General features: G+C 48.1%; 2 protein-coding genes across 4 annotated transcripts; one reads left to right on the top strand and one right to left on the bottom strand.

The window, feature by feature from the left end:
* Positions 1-1,907: 1,907 nt before the first annotated feature.
* On the bottom strand, positions 1,908-16,954 carry BRD8 (bromodomain containing 8). 3 transcript variants are annotated; one of them, XM_082291535.1, is made up of 22 exons: positions 16,921-16,954; positions 16,549-16,645; positions 15,662-15,731; positions 15,349-15,398; positions 14,342-14,464; positions 14,121-14,201; positions 13,634-13,698; positions 12,921-13,057; positions 12,284-12,499; positions 10,891-11,035; positions 9,535-9,744; positions 8,846-9,126; positions 7,902-8,357; positions 7,463-7,556; positions 7,206-7,252; positions 6,655-6,869; positions 6,297-6,389; positions 6,045-6,113; positions 5,167-5,344; positions 4,415-4,519; positions 3,432-3,476; positions 1,908-2,308 (listed from the first exon to the last, which is right to left on the bottom strand). In XM_082291535.1, exons 1-22 carry the CDS (start codon positions 16,937-16,939, stop codon positions 2,249-2,251), a joined length of 2,856 nt encoding a protein of 951 aa, XP_082147661.1. In that variant the 5' UTR covers positions 16,940-16,954; the 3' UTR covers positions 1,908-2,248. The 3 variants fall into 3 exon arrangements, 2 of the variants coding, with proteins under 2 accessions (XP_082147661.1, XP_082147662.1); XM_082291536.1 differs by lacking the exon at positions 9,535-9,744; XR_014226844.1 differs by lacking the exons at positions 1,908-2,308; positions 3,432-3,476; positions 4,415-4,519; positions 5,167-5,344 and adding exons at positions 5,642-5,705; positions 5,811-5,948.
* Positions 16,955-17,228: 274 nt separating this feature from the next.
* Positions 17,229-26,327, top strand: KIF20A (kinesin family member 20A; the record flags this gene model as incomplete). The annotated part of the gene is made up of 19 exons (XM_082291144.1): positions 17,229-17,284; positions 17,727-17,899; positions 18,332-18,421; positions 18,548-18,667; positions 19,110-19,248; positions 19,341-19,528; positions 19,620-19,764; positions 20,495-20,695; positions 20,926-21,037; positions 21,151-21,222; positions 21,763-21,906; positions 21,983-22,148; positions 22,413-22,577; positions 23,138-23,277; positions 23,374-23,476; positions 24,124-24,331; positions 24,719-24,810; positions 25,074-25,211; positions 26,055-26,327. Exons 2-19 carry the CDS (start codon positions 17,744-17,746, stop codon positions 26,325-26,327), a joined length of 2,652 nt encoding a protein of 883 aa, XP_082147270.1. The 5' UTR covers positions 17,229-17,284; positions 17,727-17,743.
* Positions 26,328-26,641: the final 314 nt, after the last annotated feature.

The raw sequence follows: 26,641 nt of genomic DNA, 5'->3' as shown, positions 1-26,641 counted from the left end.
TATGCCGTGTAACTTGTCATTTAAGAAGAAAACCAGAAAGGGGTGACAGTTTTATCTGTCTGTAAAAGGGTGGGTGCTGGGAGATGCAGCACAGTAAAACATCAGCTCTGTGCTAGACGGATTAGAACAAAGTATTAGGAAGAAGAGAATTAGTAAATAGTCAGAGCATGAGATGATGAATTGGGAAAGAGGGAATGAGGCTCCGTAGAGAAAAACCGCATCTTGGAGTTTTAAAGCTCTTAAACATCATTAAAGACTATTAAAATGTCATGGGGCAGGAGACAAGGCTGAGAGAAAAATACCTGGTTAAGAGAAGAAACCAAGGGTAGGACGGAACAGCAATGCTTGCCATGATGGAAGCAAGTTACCAGAGGGCCTGATGTCTTCTCCTCTGCTGTACCTTCAAGTTTCCAACAGAGACAATGGCAGGGCAGAGGTGTTAAAGAGACATGGAGCCAGACTCTTCTCAGTGCCCAACAGTGAAAGGAGACAGGGATGACAAGTTGCACCACAGGAAATTCTGACTGGGTGTAAGGTAAATATTTGAAGCTGGCCCTGCTCAGAGCAGCTGAATGAAGTTAAGGAATGCAGAGAGGTTCTTCCCAACTTAGAATCACGGAATGGGTTGGGAGGGACCTTTAAAGGCTGTCTGGGTCCAGCCCCCTTGCCATGGGCAGGGACACCTTCCACTATCCCAAGTTACTCAGAGCCTCGTCCAACTTGGCCTTCAACACGTCCAGGGATGGGGCATCCACAGCTTCTCTGGACAACCTATGCTAGGGCCTCACCACCCTCATTGTAAAAATAATCTTCATCCAGTCTAAATCAACCCTCTCTTAGTTTAGAACCATTACCTTGCCTGTCACAACAGGCAATGCCAAAGTTTGTCCCTAACTGAAATCATTCCATAAAATACATGAGAGACAAAGACCTCTGTAACTTTTTGTGCTATGAACTGAGAACAATAAAAATTCAAACCAGAAATTTGCTCCCACGTTTGGCAGCGAAGGACAATTAACCAATCACCAATCCAAGGGAGTTTCAGCATTTCCACATCACTGAGGTGACTCTTGGTAAAAATACATCTCAGCAATACACGGGACTTGACACAGCAGGCATGGCCAACTTCCAACACTGAACTTGTGAAAATTGAGAGCTCTTACTGGATAAGGCAACAATGCCTCTGGTCTTAATCCCAGTGACTCAGTTTCCTGAAACCTGTCTACCAGAAAGCTGCACCCTGCACATGCTGCACAGAGTGCAGAGCACTCCCAGCTGCTGCAACAATCAAGGATGGTGTCATTTTGTTGTTTTTTTTTACCCCATGATAGATTGTGTGGGCAGAAAACATGCAAGCTTCATCTCAGGTCATATGAGCAGAAAAAGTGACTTGGAAATTCTTGCAGAGAACTTAAACCTTCTTGTTGCTGAGGAAAAGGACCGTAATTTCCAGTAGAAACAGTGCACAAGCTCAGATGTGAAACCAGGTATTGGCAATCCTGCCTACGGGTGCTGGGATCAGATTTTCACTCTGACTAGTGTAGCCTCCACAGATCTCTGGGGAAAGAATGTCAAGTCCTTTTCAATGCATTTTCTCCTAAGGAAAGCTCCAACAAGACTGCAGTATTTAACTTCTCAAGGTTTGATCTCCAGTGTCCCCACAGTGCTGCCATATCCTCACACACTCAAGCAGGGAAACTTCCTCTCCATCCAAGTTCTGTGCAACATTCCTGTGATTAATGGATTGTCTCTAATGTCACTGCTCTGCCATGCATAGGTGCTACAGGGGTAACTGGAAGAGAATTGTATTTGCAGGTATTCCAGGTGGGGATCCAGGCTTGTGCCACAGGATTCCTCCCTGCAGAGCTGTGATGCTCAGTACACCGCACACGGGTTTGTTCCCAGATTTTAATATACATCACATTTACACATCACTAGTAAAAATCTGTACACTTCACATTACAGTACATACGAGCCACCAGTTGCTAGCTAACACCAGAACACTGATGAAGCCCAAGACGACTGCCCTAAAACAGGCAGGGGGGCTGGTCTTCCCCTCTGGGGAAGTTTCTTTGGGTTACACATTCTGACAAGACACTGCTTTCCAGAAGGGCAAGTGAAGGTGGTGAACAAGGTCCCAGAAATGGACCTGCAGCTTTTCTTCCTCCTCCAGCAGCTGTTAAGAGTTGCCTGCTTGCACTCCAGCTCCGGATGCCTGGGATTCTGCTGGGATTCTGTGTCTGCAGCATCATTTCTTCATCTTCATGTCTGCCTCGATGGCGCAGCGCCGCCCTCTGGTGCCTCCGTCCTGCTCACAAGGCAAACAAACACAGTTACACAACCCCACAGGAACGTCCCCTCCGGCACAGCAGGAGGGAAGGAAGGAGGGAATTCTGCATCTGGCAACAACTTTTCATGCCTTCACATCAGGAGAAAGGGAAGCTGTCCCTGCCAAGGCCTGCCTGCAGACCTACCTGAAGTTGGATCTGGACAGAGCAGGGTGCTGAGTTTGGCAGCATCTCTGCACTGCTGGAGCCAGGGCAGAGAGAGACAACACCTCTGGCCCAGACAGATGCTTTTGGAGCCTGGACAAAGCCTGCAGGCTTTCTCCTAAGCAGCAGATTCTAGCTTAAGGTGGGAAAACGAAAACTGCTGACTAACCTACCTTATCAGCTGCTGATCCCTATGGGAAGTGCTCCTCCAGTTGAGTGACCCTGGCTCTAGCCCCCTAGTTCCTCCACATAGCTCCTTTCCATGAGCAGAAGGCGAGCTGAGAGCTTCCTCTGATCCACTGCCCTCTCTCTGGCTGATCTGCTGCCTCTCCTGGAGTACTCCTCTGTCTTTAGATACACGTGAGAGATAAGGACAGCTCTCCATCTTCCTCCTCTCTCTCCTCACAGTAACTCAGAGACTTGGGATTTCCCAGAGGGAATACTTTTCCAAACACTTCCAGATCACCACGGGCACAGAGCAAGATATTTCTGCAATCTTATTTGCTTTCTGAACCAGGAATGGATAAATGACACACAGCTGACTCCTCACTCTCCCAAGACCTTTTGTACTGCCTTGGATGTGTGGAAGGGGCAGCTGTATAAACATGAGAGATGTAGGAACTACAGGACTGCACCACTTGGTTTGTCTTCCCACTTACATGGAAAGAAAGCAGGAGAGAAGTCATGGAAAAAAGCAAAAGCAGATGACAAAACAAAAACACTTGGAACCAGAAGAAAAGACTGAAGCCCCTCCCGCTCACCCATTTTGAGAATAAGGGACTGAGATCTCTCTTCTCAGATCACAGTGGTGCAGCCCCCAAGTCAAACACACCCTGCTGCAGTGCTAAGGATGCTGTGACAGTGCAGTGATCACCCAGACAAGGAGCAGAGCACCTGGCAGCAGTACTGCAGAACCTGCTGGAGCCTTTCAATACTTACAAAGAGAGAGAGAAGGAAGGCAGGAGAGCCCATTGGGACACTGTCCTGTTAAAAGGCCAAACAGAAGGACTTATCAGGCATCAGCTACGGAAATGCACACCACACAGAAGCACTGAGCCCACACACGAGCGTAGAGGAACATGTGCCCCACTCCCCTTCCTGCAGGGTGTCAGTCTTATGCAGCAGGAACATAAAAACAGACAAAAAGCGGGATACTGAGAGAGCCAGAATGCCAGGAAAGGGATATTCCCTCCACAGCCATTGCAAGTTTGCCTGGTCTACCAAACAATTTCTGCTTGGTACAGCTGTCACTAGAACTAAGCAGGCAGTCCCTGCTGTAACAGTGTTGTGTGCACCAGCTGAGAGTACCTGAGATCACTTCATCAAGTTTGCATGTGTCATTAGAGAAAAAAAAAAAACCCCAACAAACCTTCATTGCTTAGATCAGTGCGGAATTCAAAGGCTCTCTGGTGTATTTTATGCAGCAAACCAGAGTTGACTGATTCTCTAACTCTAAAAACCTGACTAGAAAGTGAAGGATATGGCAATTCCCCTCACCATTCTGCCATATCACAGAATCACAGAATCTGTAGAGCTGGAGGGGAACCACAACAATCACTGAGTCCAGCTCCCTGCCCTGCAGGCCCATCCCCAAGAGTCACACCATGTGCCTGAGAGTATTCACACCTCTTCCAATACTCTGTTCATTTCCCTACAGTTTTTATCACCTATTTTAAAAAACAGGTAATAGAAGTATTTGGATGACAGAAAACACTCATGAGACCTGCCTTTGGAATGCTGTACAGTTCCAGAACTGAAATCTAATCAATAGACACATTTAAAGAAAATTTGTTCACATGAAGATGCTGGAGCCACTCCAGTTTCAAAGAACATTTTGCCTCCTTGGTGTGGGAACTTCATGCAGTATCTTGGGATTCTTCAGAAGATCCCAAGTGCCCTTGCACAGGGTGCAGCATTCTCACCTTCTCCGAAGCATCCTGCTTGCGAGTGGAGTCTCGCCCCCGCAGGCTCTTTGCACTGATCCCTGACTCTGATGTTTGCATCATCAGTTGTGTGGCCAGAAATTGCTGCAAGGAAACCACACTCTGTTAAGATTGGCATGCAAAACAAGCTCAGTAAGTGTGTGTCAGTCAACTATCACAGACCACAGGTTGGGAACGATTGGGTCAGAGGCAGTTTCAGTTCCTTGTGTGCTGCTCAGAATAAGTTTCCTTATTTACCTCAGAAGCCACAAGTTCTGAGGAACTATAAAACCCCAATTCAAACTCTGTTAGCCCTACCATTTGGGACATTCTGCTTCAAAGGATATTTTAAATAGCATAAATTCACAGGGCAGTTTCATGTGCACTTTATATCAACATAAACCAGCACAACCACCCAAAGAAGCCGTCGCGTCCCCTGTCATTCACTGTTCTTGTTGCTTGTTTCTGTTCCTGAACCACGCCCTGGTTCCTGCTGGCCTAAGCACTTCCCTGAAGGAAATTACATTTGAAATTGGTCTGGGATGAAGCTATAAAAAATTTTGCTGTGTTACTTTTTTAACTCACGCACAGTGTAGTTCAACACAAACACCTGAGCTGCCATGAGAGAGAAGCAGGGAAGGACAGGACCCACTGCACTCAAACACACTGGGAGTGAAACTCTGGTCTGACAATCAGACCTATGGACCAAGGCAGGTGCTCTGTCCTGCACTGGCCTCAGCTCAGTACTTTACCTGGATCTGCTCCAGGACATCTCTCTGCATCTCCACAGCCATGTGGTACACATCGTGGTCAGAGCTGTTGTACATCACTGCATTCTGAAACATCAGCATAATATCCCGCTGGAACTCTGCTGTGGTTCGGATCAGCCCGTTCTCAATGTTCTTTTTGATGGTGGATAAATCCATTGGCCTGTGAAGAAATGAAGGCAGAACTGCAACAGAAATGCTAAACTCTTTCCCCTCTCCTTTGCAAACAGCCTGGGTCTGTGATGTGTTACAGTGTCTATTTTATTTAGCTGAACAGCTTCTCGCCCACATGGGCTGTGCTCCCCAGCACCAAGGCCTGGGTCAGAAGACACAAGGTACCCAGCAGTTACCTGGAATGGTAACAACAGCCTGAGAGATCTCTCAGGAGAGGCATCTGCCTTCTCCAGGCACAGCTGACAGACACACTAAGGAGCTAGAGCTGCAGCCACTGAACTTGAACTGCTCAGGAGAGATTTCAGCAGCTAGCAGGGCATTCTGGTAATTCTTCCAGAAAAGTTCACCATCTGGGACAGTAAAAAATGCCTATTAAAGAACAGCTTTTAGGAATTCCAAAGGTTAAATCCTATTCTTGGACTGACATTGGGAGAAATGGATCAGTTTCACCTTACTGATAAAATGTTCTGTGTAAGTCAGTGTACTTCACTCGAAGTCAGGACAGTGTACAGGCCTGTTACTGATGACGACTCTCTTCTTGGGGAAGCCTGCTTCTGACCGAATCATGTCCGAAAAAGAATACTTTTCCAAGTCTGCACAGCAGGCAAAAACGACATTATTCCTGCCAGAAATCCCTACAAATGTGCAAATATACAGAGTTCCAATGCCAGAAGACTGCTGAAACTCACCTCTGCACAATGCTGTGGTAGCCTGGTGCTATGTCATCAGTTACAGGCTGCAGGAAGACATTGGCATACCTGCAGAGATAAAGAGTTCACTCAGTGCCTGTCCTTGCTGGTAAATATTTGTTTCACACTCTCTTGTTTATTTGTCTGTAACAATATGATTCATCATCTCCCAAGAGAGATAAGCCTCTGAGATGGGAGAGTGGAGACTTGTCTAGGATTAGTCACTTCTTTCTGCCAAGACATCAAACTCACCTGTGATTAGCTGCTGCTCTCCAAACCAGCATGATGGCTTTCTTCCAGATCTTCTGAGCCTGTATCGCTTCCTGGTCCTCACTGCACACTGAGCTGGGAAGAGAAGAACGTAATTCCTTCAGGAGTCTGCACACAGCCTCAGAGCAGAAAACCTGTGGTTTGTTTTGTCCTCGACATGCCTGCGCTAATCCACGTCAAAGACCGAAGGAAAAAGTGGGAGCTGGTACTGAAGTGCTGCCTGCACACTTGCCCTTGTAAGCAAGGAGAACCAGACAAATCATCAACAAATTCCCCCTTAGGACCCACTCAACAAACCACACCTGGGAACCCTCCACTCCCTGTGTGCCCTGACACTCACAACTGCGAGGAGGCCGGGCTGCTGGGGATGGAGTCGGCGAGCGCGTGGGACTGCAAGGGCGCGTTGTGGACGCTGAAGCCATCGTCGCTCTCGCTCACGGGGGGCTCGTTATCCATCTCTGAGAGATACCCCTCACCCTGGTCTTCTTCTTTGGGTTCCTCCAAACTGGCAGCCTCACTGGCACCGTCCTCATCATCCTCCTCACCCTGCCCATCCTGAAACACAGAGTCCATGAGCTGGCACAGCCAGCTACAGAAGCCACTCAGAGCCTCCAAAGCAACTATGGTTCTGTGAGCAAAGTGATTTTCTTGTTATGCTGCTGACAACTGCACTGGCACTTCCATAAAATCCCAGAATGCCCTGCTTCTCCCCACAGACCCAGAAGCACATACACAAACACCTTTACAGTCTGAAGCAACCTCCCCCTTCAGCTGCAGGCTGCTCACTTCTCAGTGCAGAAAGCTGAACACAAGCTTTGCCTTTCAGCAGACAGCAGCAGCAGCAAGATGTTGCTAATAAACTCAAGATGACTAAAACCAACTGAGAATTACCTTCATCTGACTCCTAAACAGGGCTTGGGCCTCCTCCTTCATTGACTCTGTCAAAGAGAGAAATGCAGAAAGATTGACTCTCCCAAGCAGCCTTTCCTACAAAAGCTCCTGCACCAATGCCTACTATCCTGCAGTAATTACCACTGTTCCTACACGTATCTTTTCTCCCTCCTCCCCAAAAAACCTGAACCAGATAACTAACAACTATCCAGCTAATAATGTTGCATGTAAAAGATTTCCTAGCTGAATTAAGTTACCTGACAGCTCAAATTTGTGCTGAACATCAGCCTGTGAGGAGTCTTCACTCACATTTGGGACTTGTGGAGGGGATGAATCATCATCAGGTGGGGTCTGGAGGGAAGAGAAATGCACAAATCTAGATGTTTGTGTCAGCTTACTTCAGTGAAGGTGTGGGCACATCTCACTCACCCTAACCTAACTCCAGGCAATGAGGTTTACTGAGCATCTTCCCAGCAGCAATTCTGCACATGGCTGAGGGAGATACACAAAGGTACTGCCTAAAGCAGAGCTGCTCTGCACATCAGCAGCCTGACTCCCAGGAAAACAGTCAGTCACATTCACTGAAGGGTCACCTTCAACCCAGCACTCATCCTTCCTCTAAACTTCACTCCTACCTGTCACAACTGCTCCTCTCTTTCCCCACACCAGTTCCAGACAGCCTCTCTGACCACATACCTCTGTCTTCACTGGATTGAGCACTGCATCTTCTCCCTGGGATGACTCTATCTTGATTTCAGAAGTCTCTCCTGATGTTACAGCTGCTCTTTGATCTTCTTCTACCTCTTGGTTTCTAAGCTCTGGTGTTTCTGTCACTCTTGCAGTTGCTGGTATGGTTTCTTCAGAGCCCAGCTGACTCTGGTCCTGCTCTGCAAGTTCAGTCTTTATTTCTGACCCCAGCTCGCTGATGCCCATTAGGTCTCGAATTCCCTTTGCCTCTGGCTCCTCACACTCCAGTCTTTCCTGCTTCACAGTCACAGACACTTGGGGTATCTGGGGCTGTTTCTCGTGCTCCTGACGAATTGAATGTTCCCATGGGCCAGGAAGGGTCTGAGGGTCATCAGTATCTTCGCAGAAAGAAGACAGAGCAGCTTCAACAACTGCTGCATCCAGGACTTCAGGGTGGTCGTCTACCTTTATTGTCAAAACAAACACACAGCAGTGCAGGCCAAGGTCAGAAAGAGGGATTAAAGAAAAATCCATGCTTCTTGGTACTGAGACAACTGTGGAAATCCCAGACTATTGGGTTTACAAAGTTGCCTTTTGCAGCCAGACTTGGATCACGCCCTGCAGGAGTCTCTCCCGGAGCTTCAGTTTCAGAAATACTGAAAGCATCCTGGAAAGGATGCTTGAGCAGCACTCATCTGTCTGCCAAAGACATGACCCAAACCCTACCCAAGAGAAGCAAGAAAGATTTCCTTTTGCACTCTGAAAAGGAGCACCAGTGTCAGACAGGCAGCAGTGGTGTCCTTTCCTAGTGATCTGGAAAACGATCTTGAGAATGAGCATTTTGGAATAGTTATCTCCTGCTTGCTTAAACTAACTAGTGAACAGCAATCATTTGAGATTAACCCAACTGCATGTGGAGCAAAAGGCACTGGCACTCTGCTTTCCCTGTTTACCTTGTCCTCAATGATGGCTATAATATTTCCAACCGTGTCAAAGTCCAGCTCTTCCCCCGTATAGGACACTGCAATATCCATTTTCTCAGCCAAATCCAGATCTTCTTTCCCATCCATGCAGTGATCTTTGGAAGACCCTGCAGTGCTGCCAGCCCCAGAACCCAGGCACTCTTTCTTGATGGAATCAATGATCATTGATATTTCACTGCTGTCCATGGACACTGTCACAGTATGGGAATCAGACACTGCCTCCATGGAAACACAGGCTTCTGGCTGGCTCACTGCACAAGGATGAGAGGGGCAGTCAGAGACCAAGCTGGAGAAGTCCCCACATAAACAAACACTGCAGTGGGTAAGACCAAGCACCAACCACAAGTATCCCAGGCCCACCCACACCACCACAGCATAGATAAATAAAAGACAAATATGGGTTTGCTTTCCCACAGGAGAGACAAAATGAGATTCCAACCCCTGAACCGCAGTCCAGCAAATCACCAGCACCCCCACCCAGCAACCCTTGTTTAAAACCATCTGTTTACTCCAGAACCCAGCCATAACCATCCTTTTTGGCCAGGATGGTGAGTCTGAGGTGATAAAGCCCAGCTGAGAGCTTGCTGGGCACTGATCCCACGGGAAGTTCTGCTTTTCCAGCAGGACGTGACCTCTGAGTGCGTAGCTCAGGAACGCACCTGTGGCTATGCTTTCTGGAGCTGCAGCTGGTGGCACAACGGCTGGTGCTGACAGTGTGGGCATCATGACAATAGTGGCCTGGGACACAGGCTCTACGGGGGGTGGCAGGAGCTTAGCTGGAGGCTCGCTGGCAACAGCGGAGAAGGAAGCAAGAGGTGAGGTGAACTGTGCAGGACCAGCTTCTAAAAGCCGGGAAAGCGTAGGAGCACCTAACAGAGAGTAGAAGGGAAAAGCACATGAGCAAGAAGCAGCCACCACTGAAGTTCACAAAGCCACCACTGGGCTCTTCATTGTCTGGTGGCTTCTTCTGGGAAAAGACATGGAGAGATACCTATAAACAGTCCCAAAAGCTGTACAGAGAACCTGCACCAAAACCACACGACTCCTACTGTGTGTGCAGTCTGAGGCGGAATCATGCAGCTACGGAACACTGCGCTCACTGCAAGGGCTGGACAGACTAAGCCACACATGCACAGAGATGCCCTTCCAAAGGCTCATCCCAAAACAATTATGGGAAATCTGAAAAACAGTGCTGAGAGAGCCACACAAGGTAAGCCAAGACAAACAGTCATCACAGGAGCTGGGAGGGAGCGGAGGGGATCTCTCTGCAGGTTTTTCCTGCAGAATTCCTCTTATATCAAAGGCTGCCGTTCATCTTAGCTGTAACTTCCAGTCTGAATTTACTGAACTGTCTGGACCAAATTAACAGGTCTTAAAAAACCAAAAGTGAATAAGGAAAGCAAGATTACTTGTATGGAATTCTGTATGAATGAATGACATATATTCTCAGTTGCAGACAATGTGATTTAACCACTGGTCAGCAGAAGCTGAGAAAAAAAATTCACCTTAGGCAGGTCGTTCTGAAAAAGCCCAATGCAGAGTCTTGCACTGCCCCCCTCACCCACATCCTGTGGAACTTCCTCTGGAGCTCAGTGGTCTAACCCTCAACACATCTCTAAGATACAGCAGAGGGAAGGCACACGAGTTCTCCAGATCCACAGGGAGCAGTGTTTGACACGTTGGGAATCAGATCTTGACCATTTTTTCCCCAACTGCCCATCAACAAACCCTTTCTTTCTACACTCAAATGCCTGGTATTAGCCAGTGTCAAACCCAGAAAACCAAACTGCATGGATCAGGACTGAATCAAGTGTAATTGTTTCAGTCACTCTTTTTTCTGTAAGGATTAGAGTCTTCTTAAAAAAGTAGTGGTGAGCTGGACAAGGGTACAGAAATAGGGATACAACTGAAAGAGAAGCCCCCAAACCAGCCAGGTAGACATCATCTTTCTCCAGAGAGAATTCACGGAACAATCTGAAGGTACATCTTAAGGTACAGGGAGAGGCCCGAGTTACCTGAAGCAGCTGGAGATGCAGGGACAGCACCAGGTGCCGACTGCATTTCCCCACTGTGCAGCACTGGAAGGACACTTCCTACCTCCAGCAGCACTCCTGAGCTGTTCATGTGACCAGAAGCCACTGCCATTTCGTTTTCACCGACCTGTCAAAGGAGGATGAGACTGAAGTTCCTGGAGATACCACCACACCAGTGATTCTCTGCCAGATGCGCACCTCCACGAACAGGACCAGCATCTGCTGTCCCAGCATTTCTTCTGCACTTTTTATTCAGGTTAGTCCCTGCCTGAGGCCCCTCATACAAGTACAGAACATGAGAGTCTGAAACTCTGTTGCTGTTCTTCAGCTGTAACAGAGCTGCAGTGCCACTTTCCTTTGAGGTGAGGCCAAGAGCATCATTTGGTTTATCACAGTTCTTCTGTTCAAGGACCTCACAACCCTTTACACATATGAGTCTCTCTAGACCCTGAGATGGCACAGAAATATCCCTTGTTTTGAGTTGAGAGAAAGAGAAGTACCAAGATGGAAAGTAACTTGATCAAGGTCACACAGTGAACCTAGGATGGACCTTGAAACAGCTGTAAACCAGTCCTGTTCCTACAAAGAAAACAGCCTTCCACAACCATTACCTTTCCCTATTCCATTCTATGTTACATCCTGCAAACACAGAACCCATGGAACACTTAGCCAAGCTAACAAATAGAAAAAACCCTAAATCTGACTACTATGAAGAAAAAAGTCAACAGCAACACACCTACTCCACTGCACAAGCACTAACCCAGGGAATCTGTGTGATGAGCAGGCTGATGGCTGCTGTTTTCAGACTGGGCTCTGAACAGTGTCAGCATCTCCTAAGACTTCCAGAGTCACTAACACCACAAGTGGGTTCTCATCACAGTGATGTAACCACCTACAATTAGGAGAAAACTGAACCACTTCAGTATAGGCCATAAACCCCATTCACAGATTCCCTCCTCTTGTGCTAAGAGGCATTAAAAATATTGGAACACAACTTCCTGACAAGACGTAAAGAACTGTGAGCCCAGTGTAGGAATCACCAGGAACAGCTCCATGGAGGCTGATGGGGATGATGCTGACTAACAAGATCCCTCCCCTGAGGAGAACAACTTCCTCTAGCAAACCCTGCAACTCCAACTCCTTATGACTGAGGGGACAGCCAGTCCTTTGTGCTGCAAGAGCCCTGCAGTCCTGCTGGGAAAGGGTCTCACCTCTGTGGCTCACAGGGGTATTTATACCTCTCAGATATGACTTCTGCTGGGACTCTCACAAAACTGCACATTTTTAAAAATTCTTTGCAGATCCCCCTTTTTCAGTGGGAGAGTCTGGAGCAAATTGTTTGTGTGCTTGCATATATGAGCAGAGAGCTCCATACCAGCCTGGGGCTTGTGGGCAGGAGACTGCCCTTCTTCAGCAGCTCTGAGAGCAGAGGGGAAGGAGGCGGAGTTGCTTTTTGTCCTAGCATCTTTTTCTGGGGTGAATCATCAGTGACTGGGGTCATGGGGGCATCCAGGGGAGCAGAGCCTGGAGGGGTGTCAGGGATTCCAATGAAGGAGGCAACTGGGGTGCTGGGCAATGTCCCTGGCGTGACCTGAGAAAGAGAAAAACCACACTGTTCAAAGCCACACTCCACCACACGGACCAGCCCCACTTGCTGCTTCCCCCAAGAGCATTGATCCAGCACACCACAGACACCTACTCCATTCACTCGCTGCCCCTACTCCAGGCATGTGCTTTCACCCTTTCCCTGCCCTGCAGAGCCACTTCCCAGGCACTCACAGACTGCCTGGCCAACCCACTGATGCCCCTACAAGGCCTTTGATCCAGGCACCGGACCATCACAGACAGGGAAGAGGACATGGATCTTGAGCAGCACTGTCATCAACCACACTACAACACTAGGATTCTGCAAAGCAAGGCAAGGGCTTCTCCCCAGGCCCCTTCTCTGTGATGGATGCAGAGCCCCATGTCCCAAGCTGGGCTTTCCCTCCTGCCCAGAGAAGGATCCTTACCCCTGGACTGGCATCATCCCCAGCAGGCTGGGACAGATCTCCCAGGGAATAATCCCCGCCAGGGGAGGTGGAGCCAGCGGGAGAACGAACCATCACCCCCGTGAGTCTTCGAGGTGGGTTCTTAATGGCCTGGCGAGCTGGAAGAGAACAGAAACCAAAGTGAGATTGCATGGCTCCATCCTGGACAGTCTCTAAGTTACCTTTGACTTTATCCTGAAGAACTTTAAGAGGACAATTTATGTTGTAGGAATTTCTTGCACTCTGCTAGGCTCAGTTCCCAAATAATACAAACTCTGGGTAATGCACTTCAATTGCAGGTTTCTCTAGCAGTTGGGTATTCACCACCTCCCACCATCAAATTAAATGCCTCAAGAGTTACAAAGAATTAAACATTCAGAACAAAAGTCTCTTCCTTTTATCTTTAGTCGCCAGGGAAAATAAAGGGGTGAAAAGCCTGACATTCTAACACAGAGCTCCTTACTAATCCTACTTCCCCTTGGATACAGCTTTCCTACAGATTTTGTTCCTCTTTCAGAAGCCTCTGCCTTTTACCCTGTTACAAATATAGTGCTGGAAAAAGAATATAACCTTTCTCTCCAACTCTAGGGTCAAGGAATTCCTCCTGCAAGTCTTAACAAGACTTAAGTATTTTCTAAACGTTCTTATAAATATACATATCTGTGGAAAGGGAAGGCAGCTCATTTCCAGGTTACCTTGATAAGCAGCATCTGTAGCCTTCCTCTTGACTTCTGCCTCCTCCTCTTCCATTTTTTTCTTTCTGTATGAAGAACAAAAACTTGCTGTCACAGGGTGTCTCAGTTCCCCCTTCACAATCAGTTTACTGACCCCCACCCTGTTATCTCCAGACAAGAAGAAACCACCCCTGTAGACTTGGGCTCAAATCCACTGAGGAGAGAAGCAGAGCCAGAGAACGGCACACTGGAAATTTCACTTCCAGCAGATTATCAAAACAGAGGCAGCAAGCATGATGCCGCAAGCCATGGCCAAGCTCTTTACTGAGCAGCTCCAAAGGATGTTCCACATCAGCTGGTATCCCCCAGTCCAAGCTAAGTCCCCCTTCAGAGGCCAAAGCATCTGCCCAGCTCATTTCTCTTAACCCAAAGTATGTGGGGCAAGAGATACTGGACAAACAGAATGTTAGGAAACTACAATCTGAGAAGAAATTATTAAATAACTCACATCATAATCTCATTGCAGAGCTCCTCCAGTCTGTTATCCATGTGTCCAGCCTGGATCAGCTCTGCATCCTTCTTGAGTTGCCTGTAATCATAAAATCGTTTTACTTTCTGATCACTGAAGTGGACACCCTCAAGCAGCATTTTCACCTCAATCACGACCCACTTAGCTTTTTCAGGACAGGACTCTCAGGTGTGCAACATTTTAACACCTCTGTCATGTACCTGTATTTTTCCTGTGTTTCTTTAATAATTTTCTTCAACTCCTCAACCCGCTCCGCAGTCAGTTTCCGCACAATAACATCTTCCACAGTTTCCACAACTTCTCCCTTCTCACCACGTTTTCTCCTAGAGGGTAAGAGAAAAAATAGAAGTCAGACACAAAACACAGAAACCCCAGTTCTTCTTTCAAAAATGGTTGCTCTCTCTCATTCATGACATGCTCATGCAAAAAAAACCAACTTCTTCCAATTCCCTTAAATTATATTGGACAGCACAATGGTCAATCTCTTCAGCATGTTTTTTCTAATTCACCCAGTGTTAAAGTCTTCAGAAACAGATCAAAGATGCAAGTCCACTAAAAATTCTCAACCTGAAAAAAATCACTCCACTTGAAGAGAAATTTAATTTCTACCCAAGAAGAAACATCTGTTTTTCTCTTCACTAAGTCTACTAAGCCCTTTGATTTTTCAACTCTAGTGCTGAAGATCATTCACAAACAAATCAGTCACACACAAATATTACTTTTAAACATCCCATCTTAAAGTAAATTTGATGTTAAGTCTCTAACCAAAATGCCTGGAATTAGGAGCAGTAAATATCTGAGATCACAGAGCTGTAGTAATAACAGTGATAAGAAAACTGTAAGAAACCACTGCAAAATAGTGACAAATACAGAACATCTCCTTTCTCACTCATTTTCTTTTCTACCCCTATTCTCAATGACAATTTTATGTGTAAAGCTTCTGGTCAATAAGACTAACATGCAGTGTTTTATTCCAGCCAAATAAATATTATCTTTCCCATATGACAGACTCTGATCCCACTGTCCCACAACAGCTATTCCACCTGAATTTTCTCGTTCTGAAATGCTCCTTTTGGGAGGAGTAGGTTGGGGGAGAAAGTAATTTAAGTAAGAAAGTAATTTAACGCTGACAAGGACTCTGCTGTAAGAACCCACGAGTCCCCCCTGAGCTGCTGCAGGCTGTGCTGGGGTCAGCCTTTGTACTCACTTAGGGGTCTCCGTGGTCTCCAAGAGCTCCGAGTACTGAGATGCACAGTGCTGGGAAGAAACAAAGGAAGTCAGAGGACAGTTTGCTTGCCCAAACAGCAGGACACACCAAAATACATGGACATCCACAAATTCCTGAGGCAAGGAATTCCACAGCTTAATCACATGCCTGGTGAAGAATCTCTTTAGTTAGTCTTACTTAGTAACTGGGTACTGGACAAAGCGAAGAACAATTAATCTTTAATTCATCCTCAATATGGCATTTCTGATTGTGCAGAGATTTGGTATCCAAGATTCAAATGTCAGTGTCTTACCTTTTGGGAAAACCAGTCAGGTGGGCGTCCTGGCTCTGCAAAAGGTTTGATGGCTCTGCTGACTGAGACCCTGTGGGAGGGAAACAGCAAGTCACCATCAACTTATCTTCTCTCCCAAGCAACATGCAGAGAAAAGATGAAAACCTGTCTTCACATCATTGAGAAACCCTCCTAAACATGATAAACTCACCACGGAGTTATGTTGTACAAGTCTCAAAAATATTTGCCTGCTTCTAATAATTTCACTCTTTTGTTTTGAAAAGCAAGTTTCTTGCTTCTGATTACATGATTAAATTTCCACAAAACCCTTACTTTAGTGAGGGGAAAAACACAGCAAAGCAGAGCTATAGGTTCAGTGCACAGGAATCTGTTACCAAATATCTTTGTCCACAACTCACCTCATCTAATTATGAACACAGAATCATAGAATGGGCTGGGAAGGACCTTAAAGATCATCTTGTTCCAACCCTCTGCCCTGGACAGGGACACCCTCCACTATCCTGGGTTGCTCCAAGCCCTGTCCAACCTGTCCATGGACACTTCCAGGGATGGGAAGCCACAACTTCTCTGGGCAACCCTTTCCAGTGCCTCACCACCCTCACAGTAAAGAATTCTTTCCTAATCTCTAATGTAACCCTCCCTCTGTCAGGCTGAAGCCATTCCCCCTTGTCCTGACACCCCATGTCCGTGTCCAAAGTCCCTTTCCAGCTCTCATCCCTCTTTATTTTGACAAACACACCTTTTACGCAGTAGATATGAAGGCAACAAAATACCTGTCCAGGTACACCTTTAACACCTTTTACACCCCATCTTTGTTCTGAACAGAGGCAGCGGGGTGACAGCACCCAGTGCTCTGCACACGCCGCCCGCCTTCCCCGGTCCCGTACCAGTTCTGGTCGCCGCTGCGCATGACGGAGGAAGCCAGGCAGAGCTTCTCGCGGATGGACCAGGGCTCGGTGGGGCCGGCGCTCAGCAGCTTGTGCTCTGCGGGACAGGGCAGGAGTGCGCGGGGGCAGCGTCCGGGCACACCAGGATTCGAACTCGCGGCTCCCGCAGCTGGCCCCGCCCCTCCCGGACCCTTTGGCCCCGCCCCTCCCCGGACCCATTGGCCCCGCCCCGCCCCGCGCCACCGTTGGCTCTTCCCGGGAGGGTCCTTCGCAACCGCTCCGTTTTCCTCGGGCCATTTTCTTGCCCCTTCTCCCCCCCAGCCCCGCCGCCGCTCGCTCCCCGCCGCGTCTCCCGCCCAGCCCCGCACTCACTCCCCGGCCCCGCCGCCATCTTCCGCGCCCGGCCCTGAGGGAGGCAGGGGCGGCACCGCGCGCAAAGCCCACCGGGAGGCGGCCGAGCCCCACCACGCCCCCCCCCCCCGCTGTCTACGCACGCGTGCGGACGGCCCGTTGCTGAGGCCCCGCCCCCTCCGCCCGAGCGAGGGGCGCTGATTGGCCGCGGGGCGCGTGTGCGGTGCCCTCATTGGCGGAGCGGGCGGGCGGCGAGGTTTGAAACCCCGACCGTCGGCGAGGGGCGGCGTGAGGGACAACGGGATCGGAGCGGTGTGAGGGGCGGCGTGAGGGACAACGGGATCGGAGCGGTGTGAGGGGCGGCCGGCGGAGTCTGCGGCTTCCTGTGCGTACGGCCAGGCCCCGCGTGGTGCTGGGGGATGTGTGTGGGGCGGCCGGCGCGGAGTTGCGTGTGGCTTTGGGGGTGTCCTGTGTGGTGGTTGGTGTATGCGTTAGGTCTGTTCGGTACCGTGTGTTAAAGGGGTGTAGAGGTGGTCTGTGTGTGTGGAGGGGTCCCGCATGGTGTCCGTGGGTCCAGGAGGTGTGTTTGGGGTCTTTGGTAGTGTTTGTGTGCGCACGGGGTCCTGTGTGGTTTCCCGGTGTGCAGGGCGTGCGTTTGGGTGTTTGGGGGTGTGTGCACATTTGCAGTAGCATCCTATGTGCAGGGAGGCTTCCGCGTGGGGATCCGTGTTTGTGAGGATTGATGGATGTGGCACTGGGTTGTATGTGTGAGGAGCAAAGCTTGGGTTGCTGTAACATTACTCTGTCCTGTGTCCCTTTTTCCCCAGGAGCCGTGTGAGAGACTATGGCACAAGCACTTGCCTCCCCAGGGCTGTTTTCTGACGATGAGGCTGCAGCCTCCCCTGTGCTCGAGTCCACAGCAACAGGGTTTGGGGCTGACGTGCGCAAGGACCTGCTGTCGGAGTTCTCTGCCATCTCCCCAAACTTGGAGGGCTCTCAGGTGAGGTTGGAACGCTTTTGTCACAAACAGGGCAGTGTTTTCACTCGTGGCTGCTGCTGTCTGTACAAGGGTGATGTGATGCAGAAACAACAGGGACTCTTCAGAAGAGGCAGGAACAAAATGCTGCTTTGGGGGAGGCAGTTCCTGTGAGACCAGTGGGCAGCAAGTGTCTCTTGGGGTGATGCTTCATTTTAGTGTCAGGCTTTTGGATTGTTGGTCTGATTCATTAGATTAAAAAAATGCTGGTGTGCTTGGAAATGCCTAAGAAAGCTTCTGGCATTGCTGGTGATTTTGTGACCAGAGAAGTTCCTAAGCACTAGCACACACAGCCCACATGTGTGCTCCATACGGTGGTTCCTGTTAAGTGCTCCCATGGGGGGGTTGTGTGCTGCCTCTCTGGCTGCCATACTTAACTTGTGCGGATTCTTGCAGGCTGTAGCTGAAGACAATAATGGAAAATTAAAGGTCTACCTGAGAGTTCGACCTCTGAAATCTACAGAAGTGGAAAAAGGGGAAGACCAGGTGAGACACTGAATGAAGCAGGCTCTGAGCCGCCCGTGTGCCTCCTGGGAGATACTGTTGTCCTTCGCTGTATATCCTCTGGCCTCTTGTAAGGCACTGCAGTGATGGATTTCATGTGTTCTTTAGGGCTGTGTCTGCATTGAGAACTCAGAAACCCTTATTCTAAAAGCTCCTAAGAATTCCTTCACCATGCGGAGCACGGAGCGGGGAGTGGGACAAGCAGTGCACAGATTCTCCTTCACCCGGGTAGGTAGCTGGGACAAACAAGCCATCTGGAAGTGATTTAAGCTTAAACCAGCCTTGCAGCTTGAAAAGCAGTCTTATTCATATCCACTGACCCCAAGGCACTGCCTGAACTCTGCAGTCTTGTACAATCCTCTCTACAGGTTTCACTTGCAGTTTTCTTAGTTTTTATCTTCTTAAGCTTTTCTGAAAATTTTTTTTGGCAGAAAGCAGAAAACTTGTTGATGAAGCTCTAAACAAGACTAGAGTTGCAGTGATACAAGATGTTACTGGATTAAACAAATGAACAGCTTATTTTTGTAGGGGGCTCAGCTGGAATTGCTGGTAGGTCTTTTACTCATGGCTAGTGCAGGGAACAAAGGACTGTGTAATACCACTTGAGCAACCATCAGCAAAGGATAGGAAAGATCTACCTGAAGACATTTTTCCTGTGTCTTGTTTGCAGATTTTTGGACCAGAGGTGGGGCAGAAATTGTTCTTTGATGAGACAATGAAGCAGGTGGTAAAGGATGTGCTGAGTGGGCAGAACTGTCTGGTTTACACCTATGGCATCACCAATTCGGGGAAGACTCACACGATTCAGGGTATGGAAAGCACCAGGTGTTAGGGGCCTGTCGAGGGAGTTGTCTCCTCTCTTGCCTGTGGATCCTCAGCTTTGCTGCTGTTCTTGCTGCAGGCACCACCCAAGATGGTGGGATTCTGCCTCGCTCCTTGGCAACCATCTTCAACAGTGTGGGGGACCGGCTGTACCAGGCCATGGACCTGAAGCCTGCCCTCTCCAATGAGGTGGCCTGGCTGGACAGCAGGCAGGTGCGGCAGGAGGAGACCAAGAAGCAGATGATGCTGCAGGGGGGTCTCTGGGAGGTAAGCACAGGGCTTCTGGGGAGTTCAACAGCAAGAGGTAAGGGATGGTGTCATGCTACCTGCATGCTCCTGTTTGTTGTTTCCCTTCAAGGAGGAGCTGCTAACGCCACTGAAGAGGAGTCACAGTGCTGAATCTCAGCTCCAGGCCACCACCAGTTGCAGTTTTGACAGTGGAGTTGCTGGTCTGTCTTCATCCAGCCAACTCACCAACCGTTCAGACCTCAGCCAGGCAGAAGGTATGTCTGAAAGGCTGTTGTGTACTACCTGCTTCTTTTTGTTGGAGGATGGGGGAAGAAAAGGGTGATGGCTGTTTGGATGCTGTGTTGTGGGTAAGGGAGCAAAGGTGCTATAGTCTCACAGATTTTCCCTTTGAAAGATAAGGATGTCATGTCAGAAAAAGAACTTTGTGCATATGTTTTGCCAATATTTGCTGCTGCATAATAACCAAGCCTTGTCAAATGAAATATTACTTGACACTTGCTCACTTCATTCAAGTAATGTGGTTATTGAGCAGCTGATTGCTGTGAGGTGAGGATTGGTGGGAAGCAGGATGCCAAAGTGACAGCCTGCACTGAGCACTTGGGCCCTGACTGTCCAACCCAAGAACTACCAGCTGCTTAGGTATGCAGGAGCATGGAGTGATTGAGATAACAAGATCTGAAATGTCACTTGTGCTGGAAGGAGTTCATGTTTGAAATATCCTGTAATTCTAGAGTCAAAACTGAGTATATAAGAGTCCTTACACAGAACAGATGATACTGCTAAAGGAAACTTTAGGCTGTCTCACTGGGGACAGGCATTGGAATAGATACAAATGGGAGGAGTTACATGGAAGGATTTGTCTCTGGGATGGTTTTTCTTGCTGAAGAAAGTATCTCACTGTAGAGCTAAACCATTCCAGTTGGACCCATGAAAAGCTGCAGTCATGATTTAGTTTCCTTCTTTTTTTATCTCTTTTTCCCCCAGAACTGGGCCCTTGCTGGGCTGACTTGGATCGCGTTTCACTCACCAGCACAGGAGATGTGCAGTTCTCCATCTGGGTCTCCTTCTTTGAGATTTACAACGAGTTAATCTACGACTTGTTAGAACCAGCTGTACCTGGGCAGAACCGCAAGCGGCAAACACTGCGGCTCTGCGAGGACCAGACTGGCAACCCCTATGTGAAAGGTAGATTTACCTGGAAGGGAGGTTTAGTGGCCTGCTAAAAACGCTTTAGGATTGAGTGGGTGGGTGGCTTAGCAGTGATGTGCTGGAGAGCCCCACAGAGACCTCTGATGTCTGGATTACAGGATCGTCAAATTTGTTGATGTCAAGGAAATGCAATGGTGAAGTTGGGGCTGAGATAAGTTTTCTGCCAGTCTCCTAACTGCTGTGCCCAATGCATGCTTGCTTTCCAGATCTGAACTGGATCAATGTCCGGGATGCAGATGAGGCCTGGAAGCTCCTGAAACTGGGTCGGAAAAACCAGAGTTTTGCTAGCACCCACATGAACCAGAACTCCAGTCGCAGGTCTGAAGGGGAAAGGGGTTGTTTAAGCAGAAATACAATTCTGAGGGGCTTTAAAAGTTTGTTGTGTTTTTTTTTTTTTTTTTTTTTTTAATTATTTGCATGTTTCTTTACAGTCACAGTGTGTTCTCCATTCGGATTCTGCACTTGCAAAGAGGTGGCAGTGAAGTTGTTCCAAAAATCAGCGAGTAAGTTTCGTGTTTTTTAGGATTTGGGTGTGATCTCAACTTTCCTGTCTCTTTGGTTGAGGGCCTGGGTTATGGGAAGTATCTTGATGGTGGTGTTGAAAGTACTTGGAAGGAATAACTGCTCCCAGTGTTAAGTCTTGGAACTGACAGGAGTTTGAGGAGTACTGCAAAGTACAACTTGAAGTAGTTTTCAGGCTTTTTGAGTGAAGGTAAATGCAAGCATCCTTACCCCTGTAACAGGGCTGATTTGAGTGCTGCTGATGCCTGTTCTTGGGATGTAGTTATCTGGAAAGTGGCTGGTCTGAGGACTGGCAAAGGACCTTTGAAGTTGACACTGCAAAGCTCATTTTGCTGCTACTTAGTGTAATACCTACACTTAGGGCAGGCCCTTCCATCCAGCAATAGCCCAAGCTCCCCAAAAGAATGTTCTGTGCCCTTATGGGGACGCTGGGAAGATGACTGCAGGGTGTCTGAGCTGTAAACCTGGATATGGCAGGACAAACCCTGTAGGTTATGTGAGTATCACTGTGTTTCCCTCAGGTTATCCCTGTGTGACCTGGCGGGGTCCGAGCGCTGCAAGGACCAGAAAAGCGGGGACCGAATGAAAGAAGCCAACAACATCAACACCTCCCTGCACACCCTGGGCCGCTGCATCGCCGCCCTCCGCCAGAACCAGCAGGCCAGGTGAGCATCCACACCTCCAGAGGGAGGGTGTGGGGGGCTGTTTGGCTTTCCCAGCTCACTCCTGTCTGTCTCACAGAACGAGGCAGGCGGTGGTTCCGTTCCGGGACAGCAAACTGACCCGCGTGTTCCAGGGCTTCTTCACGGGGCGTGGGCGCTCCTGCATGATTGTCAACATCAACCAGTGTGCGTCCACCTATGATGAGACTCTGTATGTAGCCAAGTTCTCAGCCATTGCCAGCCAGGTGAGTAGCACCCACCAGGATCATGGCATGGTCAGGGTACCTTGGGTTTCTCCTGCTTCTGTGGGAATAGGTCCCTTCCCACCACAAGGAGAGGGGGAATGCTTGCAAGTCTTCCCTATGCTTTTCTAGTGGTTATTACCTTCAGGATATTTCCAGATTCTGCTAAACTGAAAGGGCTGAAGGTTGCAGAGAGGGGGGTAGTATTTAAAGACTACACAACTCCCAGGCTTTGCAGACTGATAATGATGGTCTTTTCCCCTTCAGCTTGTTCAGGCACCTCCCACAAAGCTGGGACTTCCATCCTTACAATCCATCATCAAAGAACACAACAGGCGAACCAGCCAGGGTCCAGAGGCAGAGCCAGAGGAAGATGTGGAATCAGAAGAAGACACTGAGGATGAGGGAGATGTCTCCATGTATGAGAAGAAGGTGGGCTGTGATTTGTTTTATAGCTTTTATGTGGATGCAAGCTCAAGAACATGACTGTTAGCTTTGGCCTGGGAGCTGGGATTGGAGCTCAGCACTATGCCAAGAGAGATGACACAGAACCTCAGAAGGATATAGGGACCTGGGAAATTGGGAATCTATGACAAAAACATTCCACAGTTGATCTAAATCTGACACACATGCTTAATTTGGAAGCACTTTGTCATCTATGGAATAGTGACAGTAACAGTGCAGGTGCAGCCTTAGAATTCCTTCTCTGCAAGGGAAATCTAGAAGTTGTGCAGAACAGGAGGCTAAATGGGGGAAAAAATAATCAAACTCCCTAGATACTCAAAGCAGGCAGCTGGGATAGCTGAAAGATCAAGATGAAGTCATATCCCTACAGAGACTCAAGCTGTCATGTGTCAAGGTAGCAAACTCTGGCAACTTCTCTTTCCAAAACCTTAAATCTAGATCACTGCAGCCTGCAGACATGGGATCACTTACTCCAGGTCTTAAGTCTGTTGTGCAGTGTGAGCAGTGGAGCTGTGGGCCTCTTTCAGGACTTGTTGCGTGTGGTCGAAGCTGCCCGAGAGCTGCTGGTGCAGGAGCGGCAGAAGAAGCTGCAGCTCGAGATGCGCCTGCGCGAGGAGATCTGCAACGAGATGCTGGAGCACATGCAACAGAAGGAGCAGTGGTGGAGGTACAACCTGTGCTGGTCTCCCTCCCTCTGCTCAGGATGAGCTGCAGCACCAAGAACTGCCAGATCCTGACATGGAATTGGTTGTTCTCTTTGTAGCCAACACGTGGATGCTCAGAGGGAGCAGCTGGAGGAACTGTATGAGGGTAAAATGACCATCCTGAAGGACTTACTGACTGACCACTACCAGGAGAAGATGCAGGTTTGTTCAGGGCAATGCAATGACATCAGGAAAGTTGTGGGTTGGGAGGGGACTCTGGGTACTCAAGTCCAGGAAGATCTTTATGCAAAGTGAAAGATTTTGCTTTCTGAGGTATTTTTGGTGATATTATTTCATCACTTGATCCACACTTTTTGCTTCTTGTCTCCTACTTTATGTAGCCCACTAGGCTTCCTAATTTTGAACACTCAATCTGGAAGCTAATGCACAACCATCCTGATTCCTCTACTTGTTCAACATGATTCTCTCCCCTCCCCCCCTTACTCTTCACTACTGGCTTGATTTGGGCTCTTCAGATTTGTGTGAATTTCTTTTCTTGCTCTAAGTTGTGATGATGGGCATTGGTCTGTCCATATTTTCAAGCCTGTGACATTTGAGTGACTTCTGGGACTTCTAGCAGACTGAAGATGCCAACTCCTAAAAAAAATCCCTTTTCTTTAGAGCCTGTAAAAAAGTGGTTTAGGCTCCCAGGAAGTGGGTTTACTGTGCTCACTTAAAGGACCTTAAAGGCTGGGTTCAATGTGTGAAGTGTGGGATTGAGAAATTCTCCAGGAAGAAAGACACAGAAAGTTTCAGACAAGCTGTGCTAAGAAAATCTTGTTCAATATCTGAACAACTTCCTTTCTCAGGAGCGTGACGAGGAGATTTTGGAGCTCAAAGCTGCTCTGCAGGAGACCAAAGAAAAGCTGGAGAGCCTGGATATGAAGCAAAAGGACTCAGAGCAAGGCATACGTCGATCCAAGCAAGTGGCCACCTCGTCTGCTCTGCAGCAGGAGCTGGCAGACACCAAAGCCAGGCTGGAGCAGTGTCAAAAGGAGTTAAATTCTGCAACTGCAGGTACAGCAGCGACGCCGCACCGGTTCTGAACTGTGCTGAGAGAGCCTTGTGCAGGGTTAGAGAGACCTTCTTCAGGGTACATTGCATTCAGACACTCTGAAAACATAATTTGGGTTGTAGATGACAGGAATAATGTGCTGGATGGACAGTTTCACTTCATTTTCACATGAAAATGGACTTTAGGGCAGGATAATCTTTCCATTCAAATTCCTAAGTCCCTTTGTCTAAATGAATGGGAGAAGCCTGGGATGTTTGTGCCTTTCTGCACAAACTCAAAAGCTCTTCCCAGCTTGCCTGTGGCAGCTTGTCTCAAGGGAAGTCCTGAACTTCAGGAATACTGAAAGCTGATCAATGTCCTGTTGCTCACTACTTTTTGTCTGTTCCTAGAGTTGCGCAAATACCAGAAATTAGTGGAGCCACCTCCCTCTGCCAAACCCATTACTATGGATGTAGACAGGAAGCTGGAGGACGGACAGAAGGTAACTTCAGTTCTGTGTTACAGAGAAGAACATTTACAGAGCAAAGTGGCTGCCAGCTTAAACAGTGTTTGGGGCTGCTGTTACCACGTTTTTAAACACGTGAAATGGGTTTGTTGAACTTACTGGAGCTGTTGGAGGTTTTGGTATCAGTGATCACTCAGATGAGATCCTCTCTCTGTGCTGCATATCTGAATTACCTTGGAGTGGCTTTGTTTGCAGAGTGGTGTCAAAACCAGCTGTTGCCTTAAACCTCTCTCTTCTAGAATGTCAGATTGCTGCGTTCAGAGTTACAAAAAATTGGGCAGTCTCTCCAGTCTGCAGAGCGGGCGTGCTGCCACAGCACAGGGGCAGGGAAGCTGCGAGAGGCCCTGGGCACATGTGATGACATCCTGGCACGACAGGTGATGTGTCTGCTTTGGTGTGGGTTGCAAGGGGCCTGAGGGGTTTAGTCTGTGTGCTCTGCCATAATCAGAGTAACAAAAGTTCTTGCTGCTGAAAATAAAAATGATTTGCTAGTACATACTGCCTATTATGTGAAGAGAGCTCTCCTGCTGATTCTTTCAATGGCTGAGTCAGTTGTGTATTTACCTCTCCAGAGGAGACCCAGATTGTTTCTGTTCCGTTAACTGGCAGCCTGCACTTAAAGCAGGAGAATTCAGAGTTCTCATTTCCTTATCCACTCCATCACAGTTGCTATGGCAACATATTTGCAGCAGGATGGAGTCAGCTTTGTCCCACCCTTACTGTTCCTCTTTGTTACTGAACTGCTACACTGTTGACAGCAGAAGCTTTTATGCATGGTCTTATTTAGAAGTTAGTGAATTTTGGCAAAAGGCAGTTTATCCTCCTCAGTTCACAGTAACCAGGGAGTTAAGACAACTTGTCATAGTACCTGATGGGAGCCTACAAGAAAGCTGGAGAGGCACTTTTTATAAGAGCAGAGAATGACAAGACAAGGAGGAATAGCTTCAAACTGAGGTTTAGATTAGATATTAGGGGAAAATTCTTTACTGTGAGGGTGCTGAAGCACTAAAAACACATTTCCTAGAGAAATTGTGGCTGCTCCATCCCTGGAAGTGTTTAAAGCTAGGCTGGAGCACGCTGGTCTAGTAAAAGCTGTCCCAATCCACAACAGAGAACAAGAGGATCTTTAAGGTCTGTTCCAACTACGGATGGGCTTTTCTTTCTATGATTCAATATTTTATATTATTTTATATAAATATATATTGCCTTGCCTTCCTCAGGACCAGACCCTGGCAGAGCTGCAGAACAACATGATGCTGGTGAAGCTGGACCTGCGCAAGAAGGCGGCCTGCATCGCCGAGCAGTACCACACGGTGCAGAAGCTGCAGGCCCCGCCAACGTCCACCCTAAAGAAACGCTTCTGTGCCAACAGGGAAAACCTGCAGCCTAATCAGCCTCCTGGAAAAAAGCTCTTCCTGCACAACATCCTGACACGGTCAGCCACCCGTCCTGTGGCTGCCAGAGGGTGGCAACTTCGTTCAGTTGCTCTGTGACTTTTCAAAAGGAGGTCCCTGCCCCGCTATTACTGGAACAGGTGGCAAATCCAATATAATAGCATCTGGTTTTCATTGTGCGCTTGTTTATTGTTATTGTAGCTGCTTGAGAGCTTATGTAAACATCTCTGGATATGTATGTTTAAACTTTCAATCAATACCAAAGTGGACAAAGTGACCTTATGTAATTTAAACACTACACTGAGGAAAGTCTTTAAATATAAAATAATGCAGATGATCAAACTGGTTTAACAGAAGGACAAGATAAAGGTGAATTCTTGTCTGTGTTGGCACACAATTCAAAAAATAAGTTC

Source organism: Coloeus monedula (genome assembly GCF_965178545.1).
Source record: "Coloeus monedula genome assembly, chromosome: 15".
In the NCBI taxonomy this organism is placed as follows: domain Eukaryota; kingdom Metazoa; phylum Chordata; class Aves; order Passeriformes; family Corvidae; genus Coloeus; species Coloeus monedula.
Note: the sequence above shows the minus strand (reverse complement) of the source record. Positions and strands in the feature narration are given on the sequence as shown.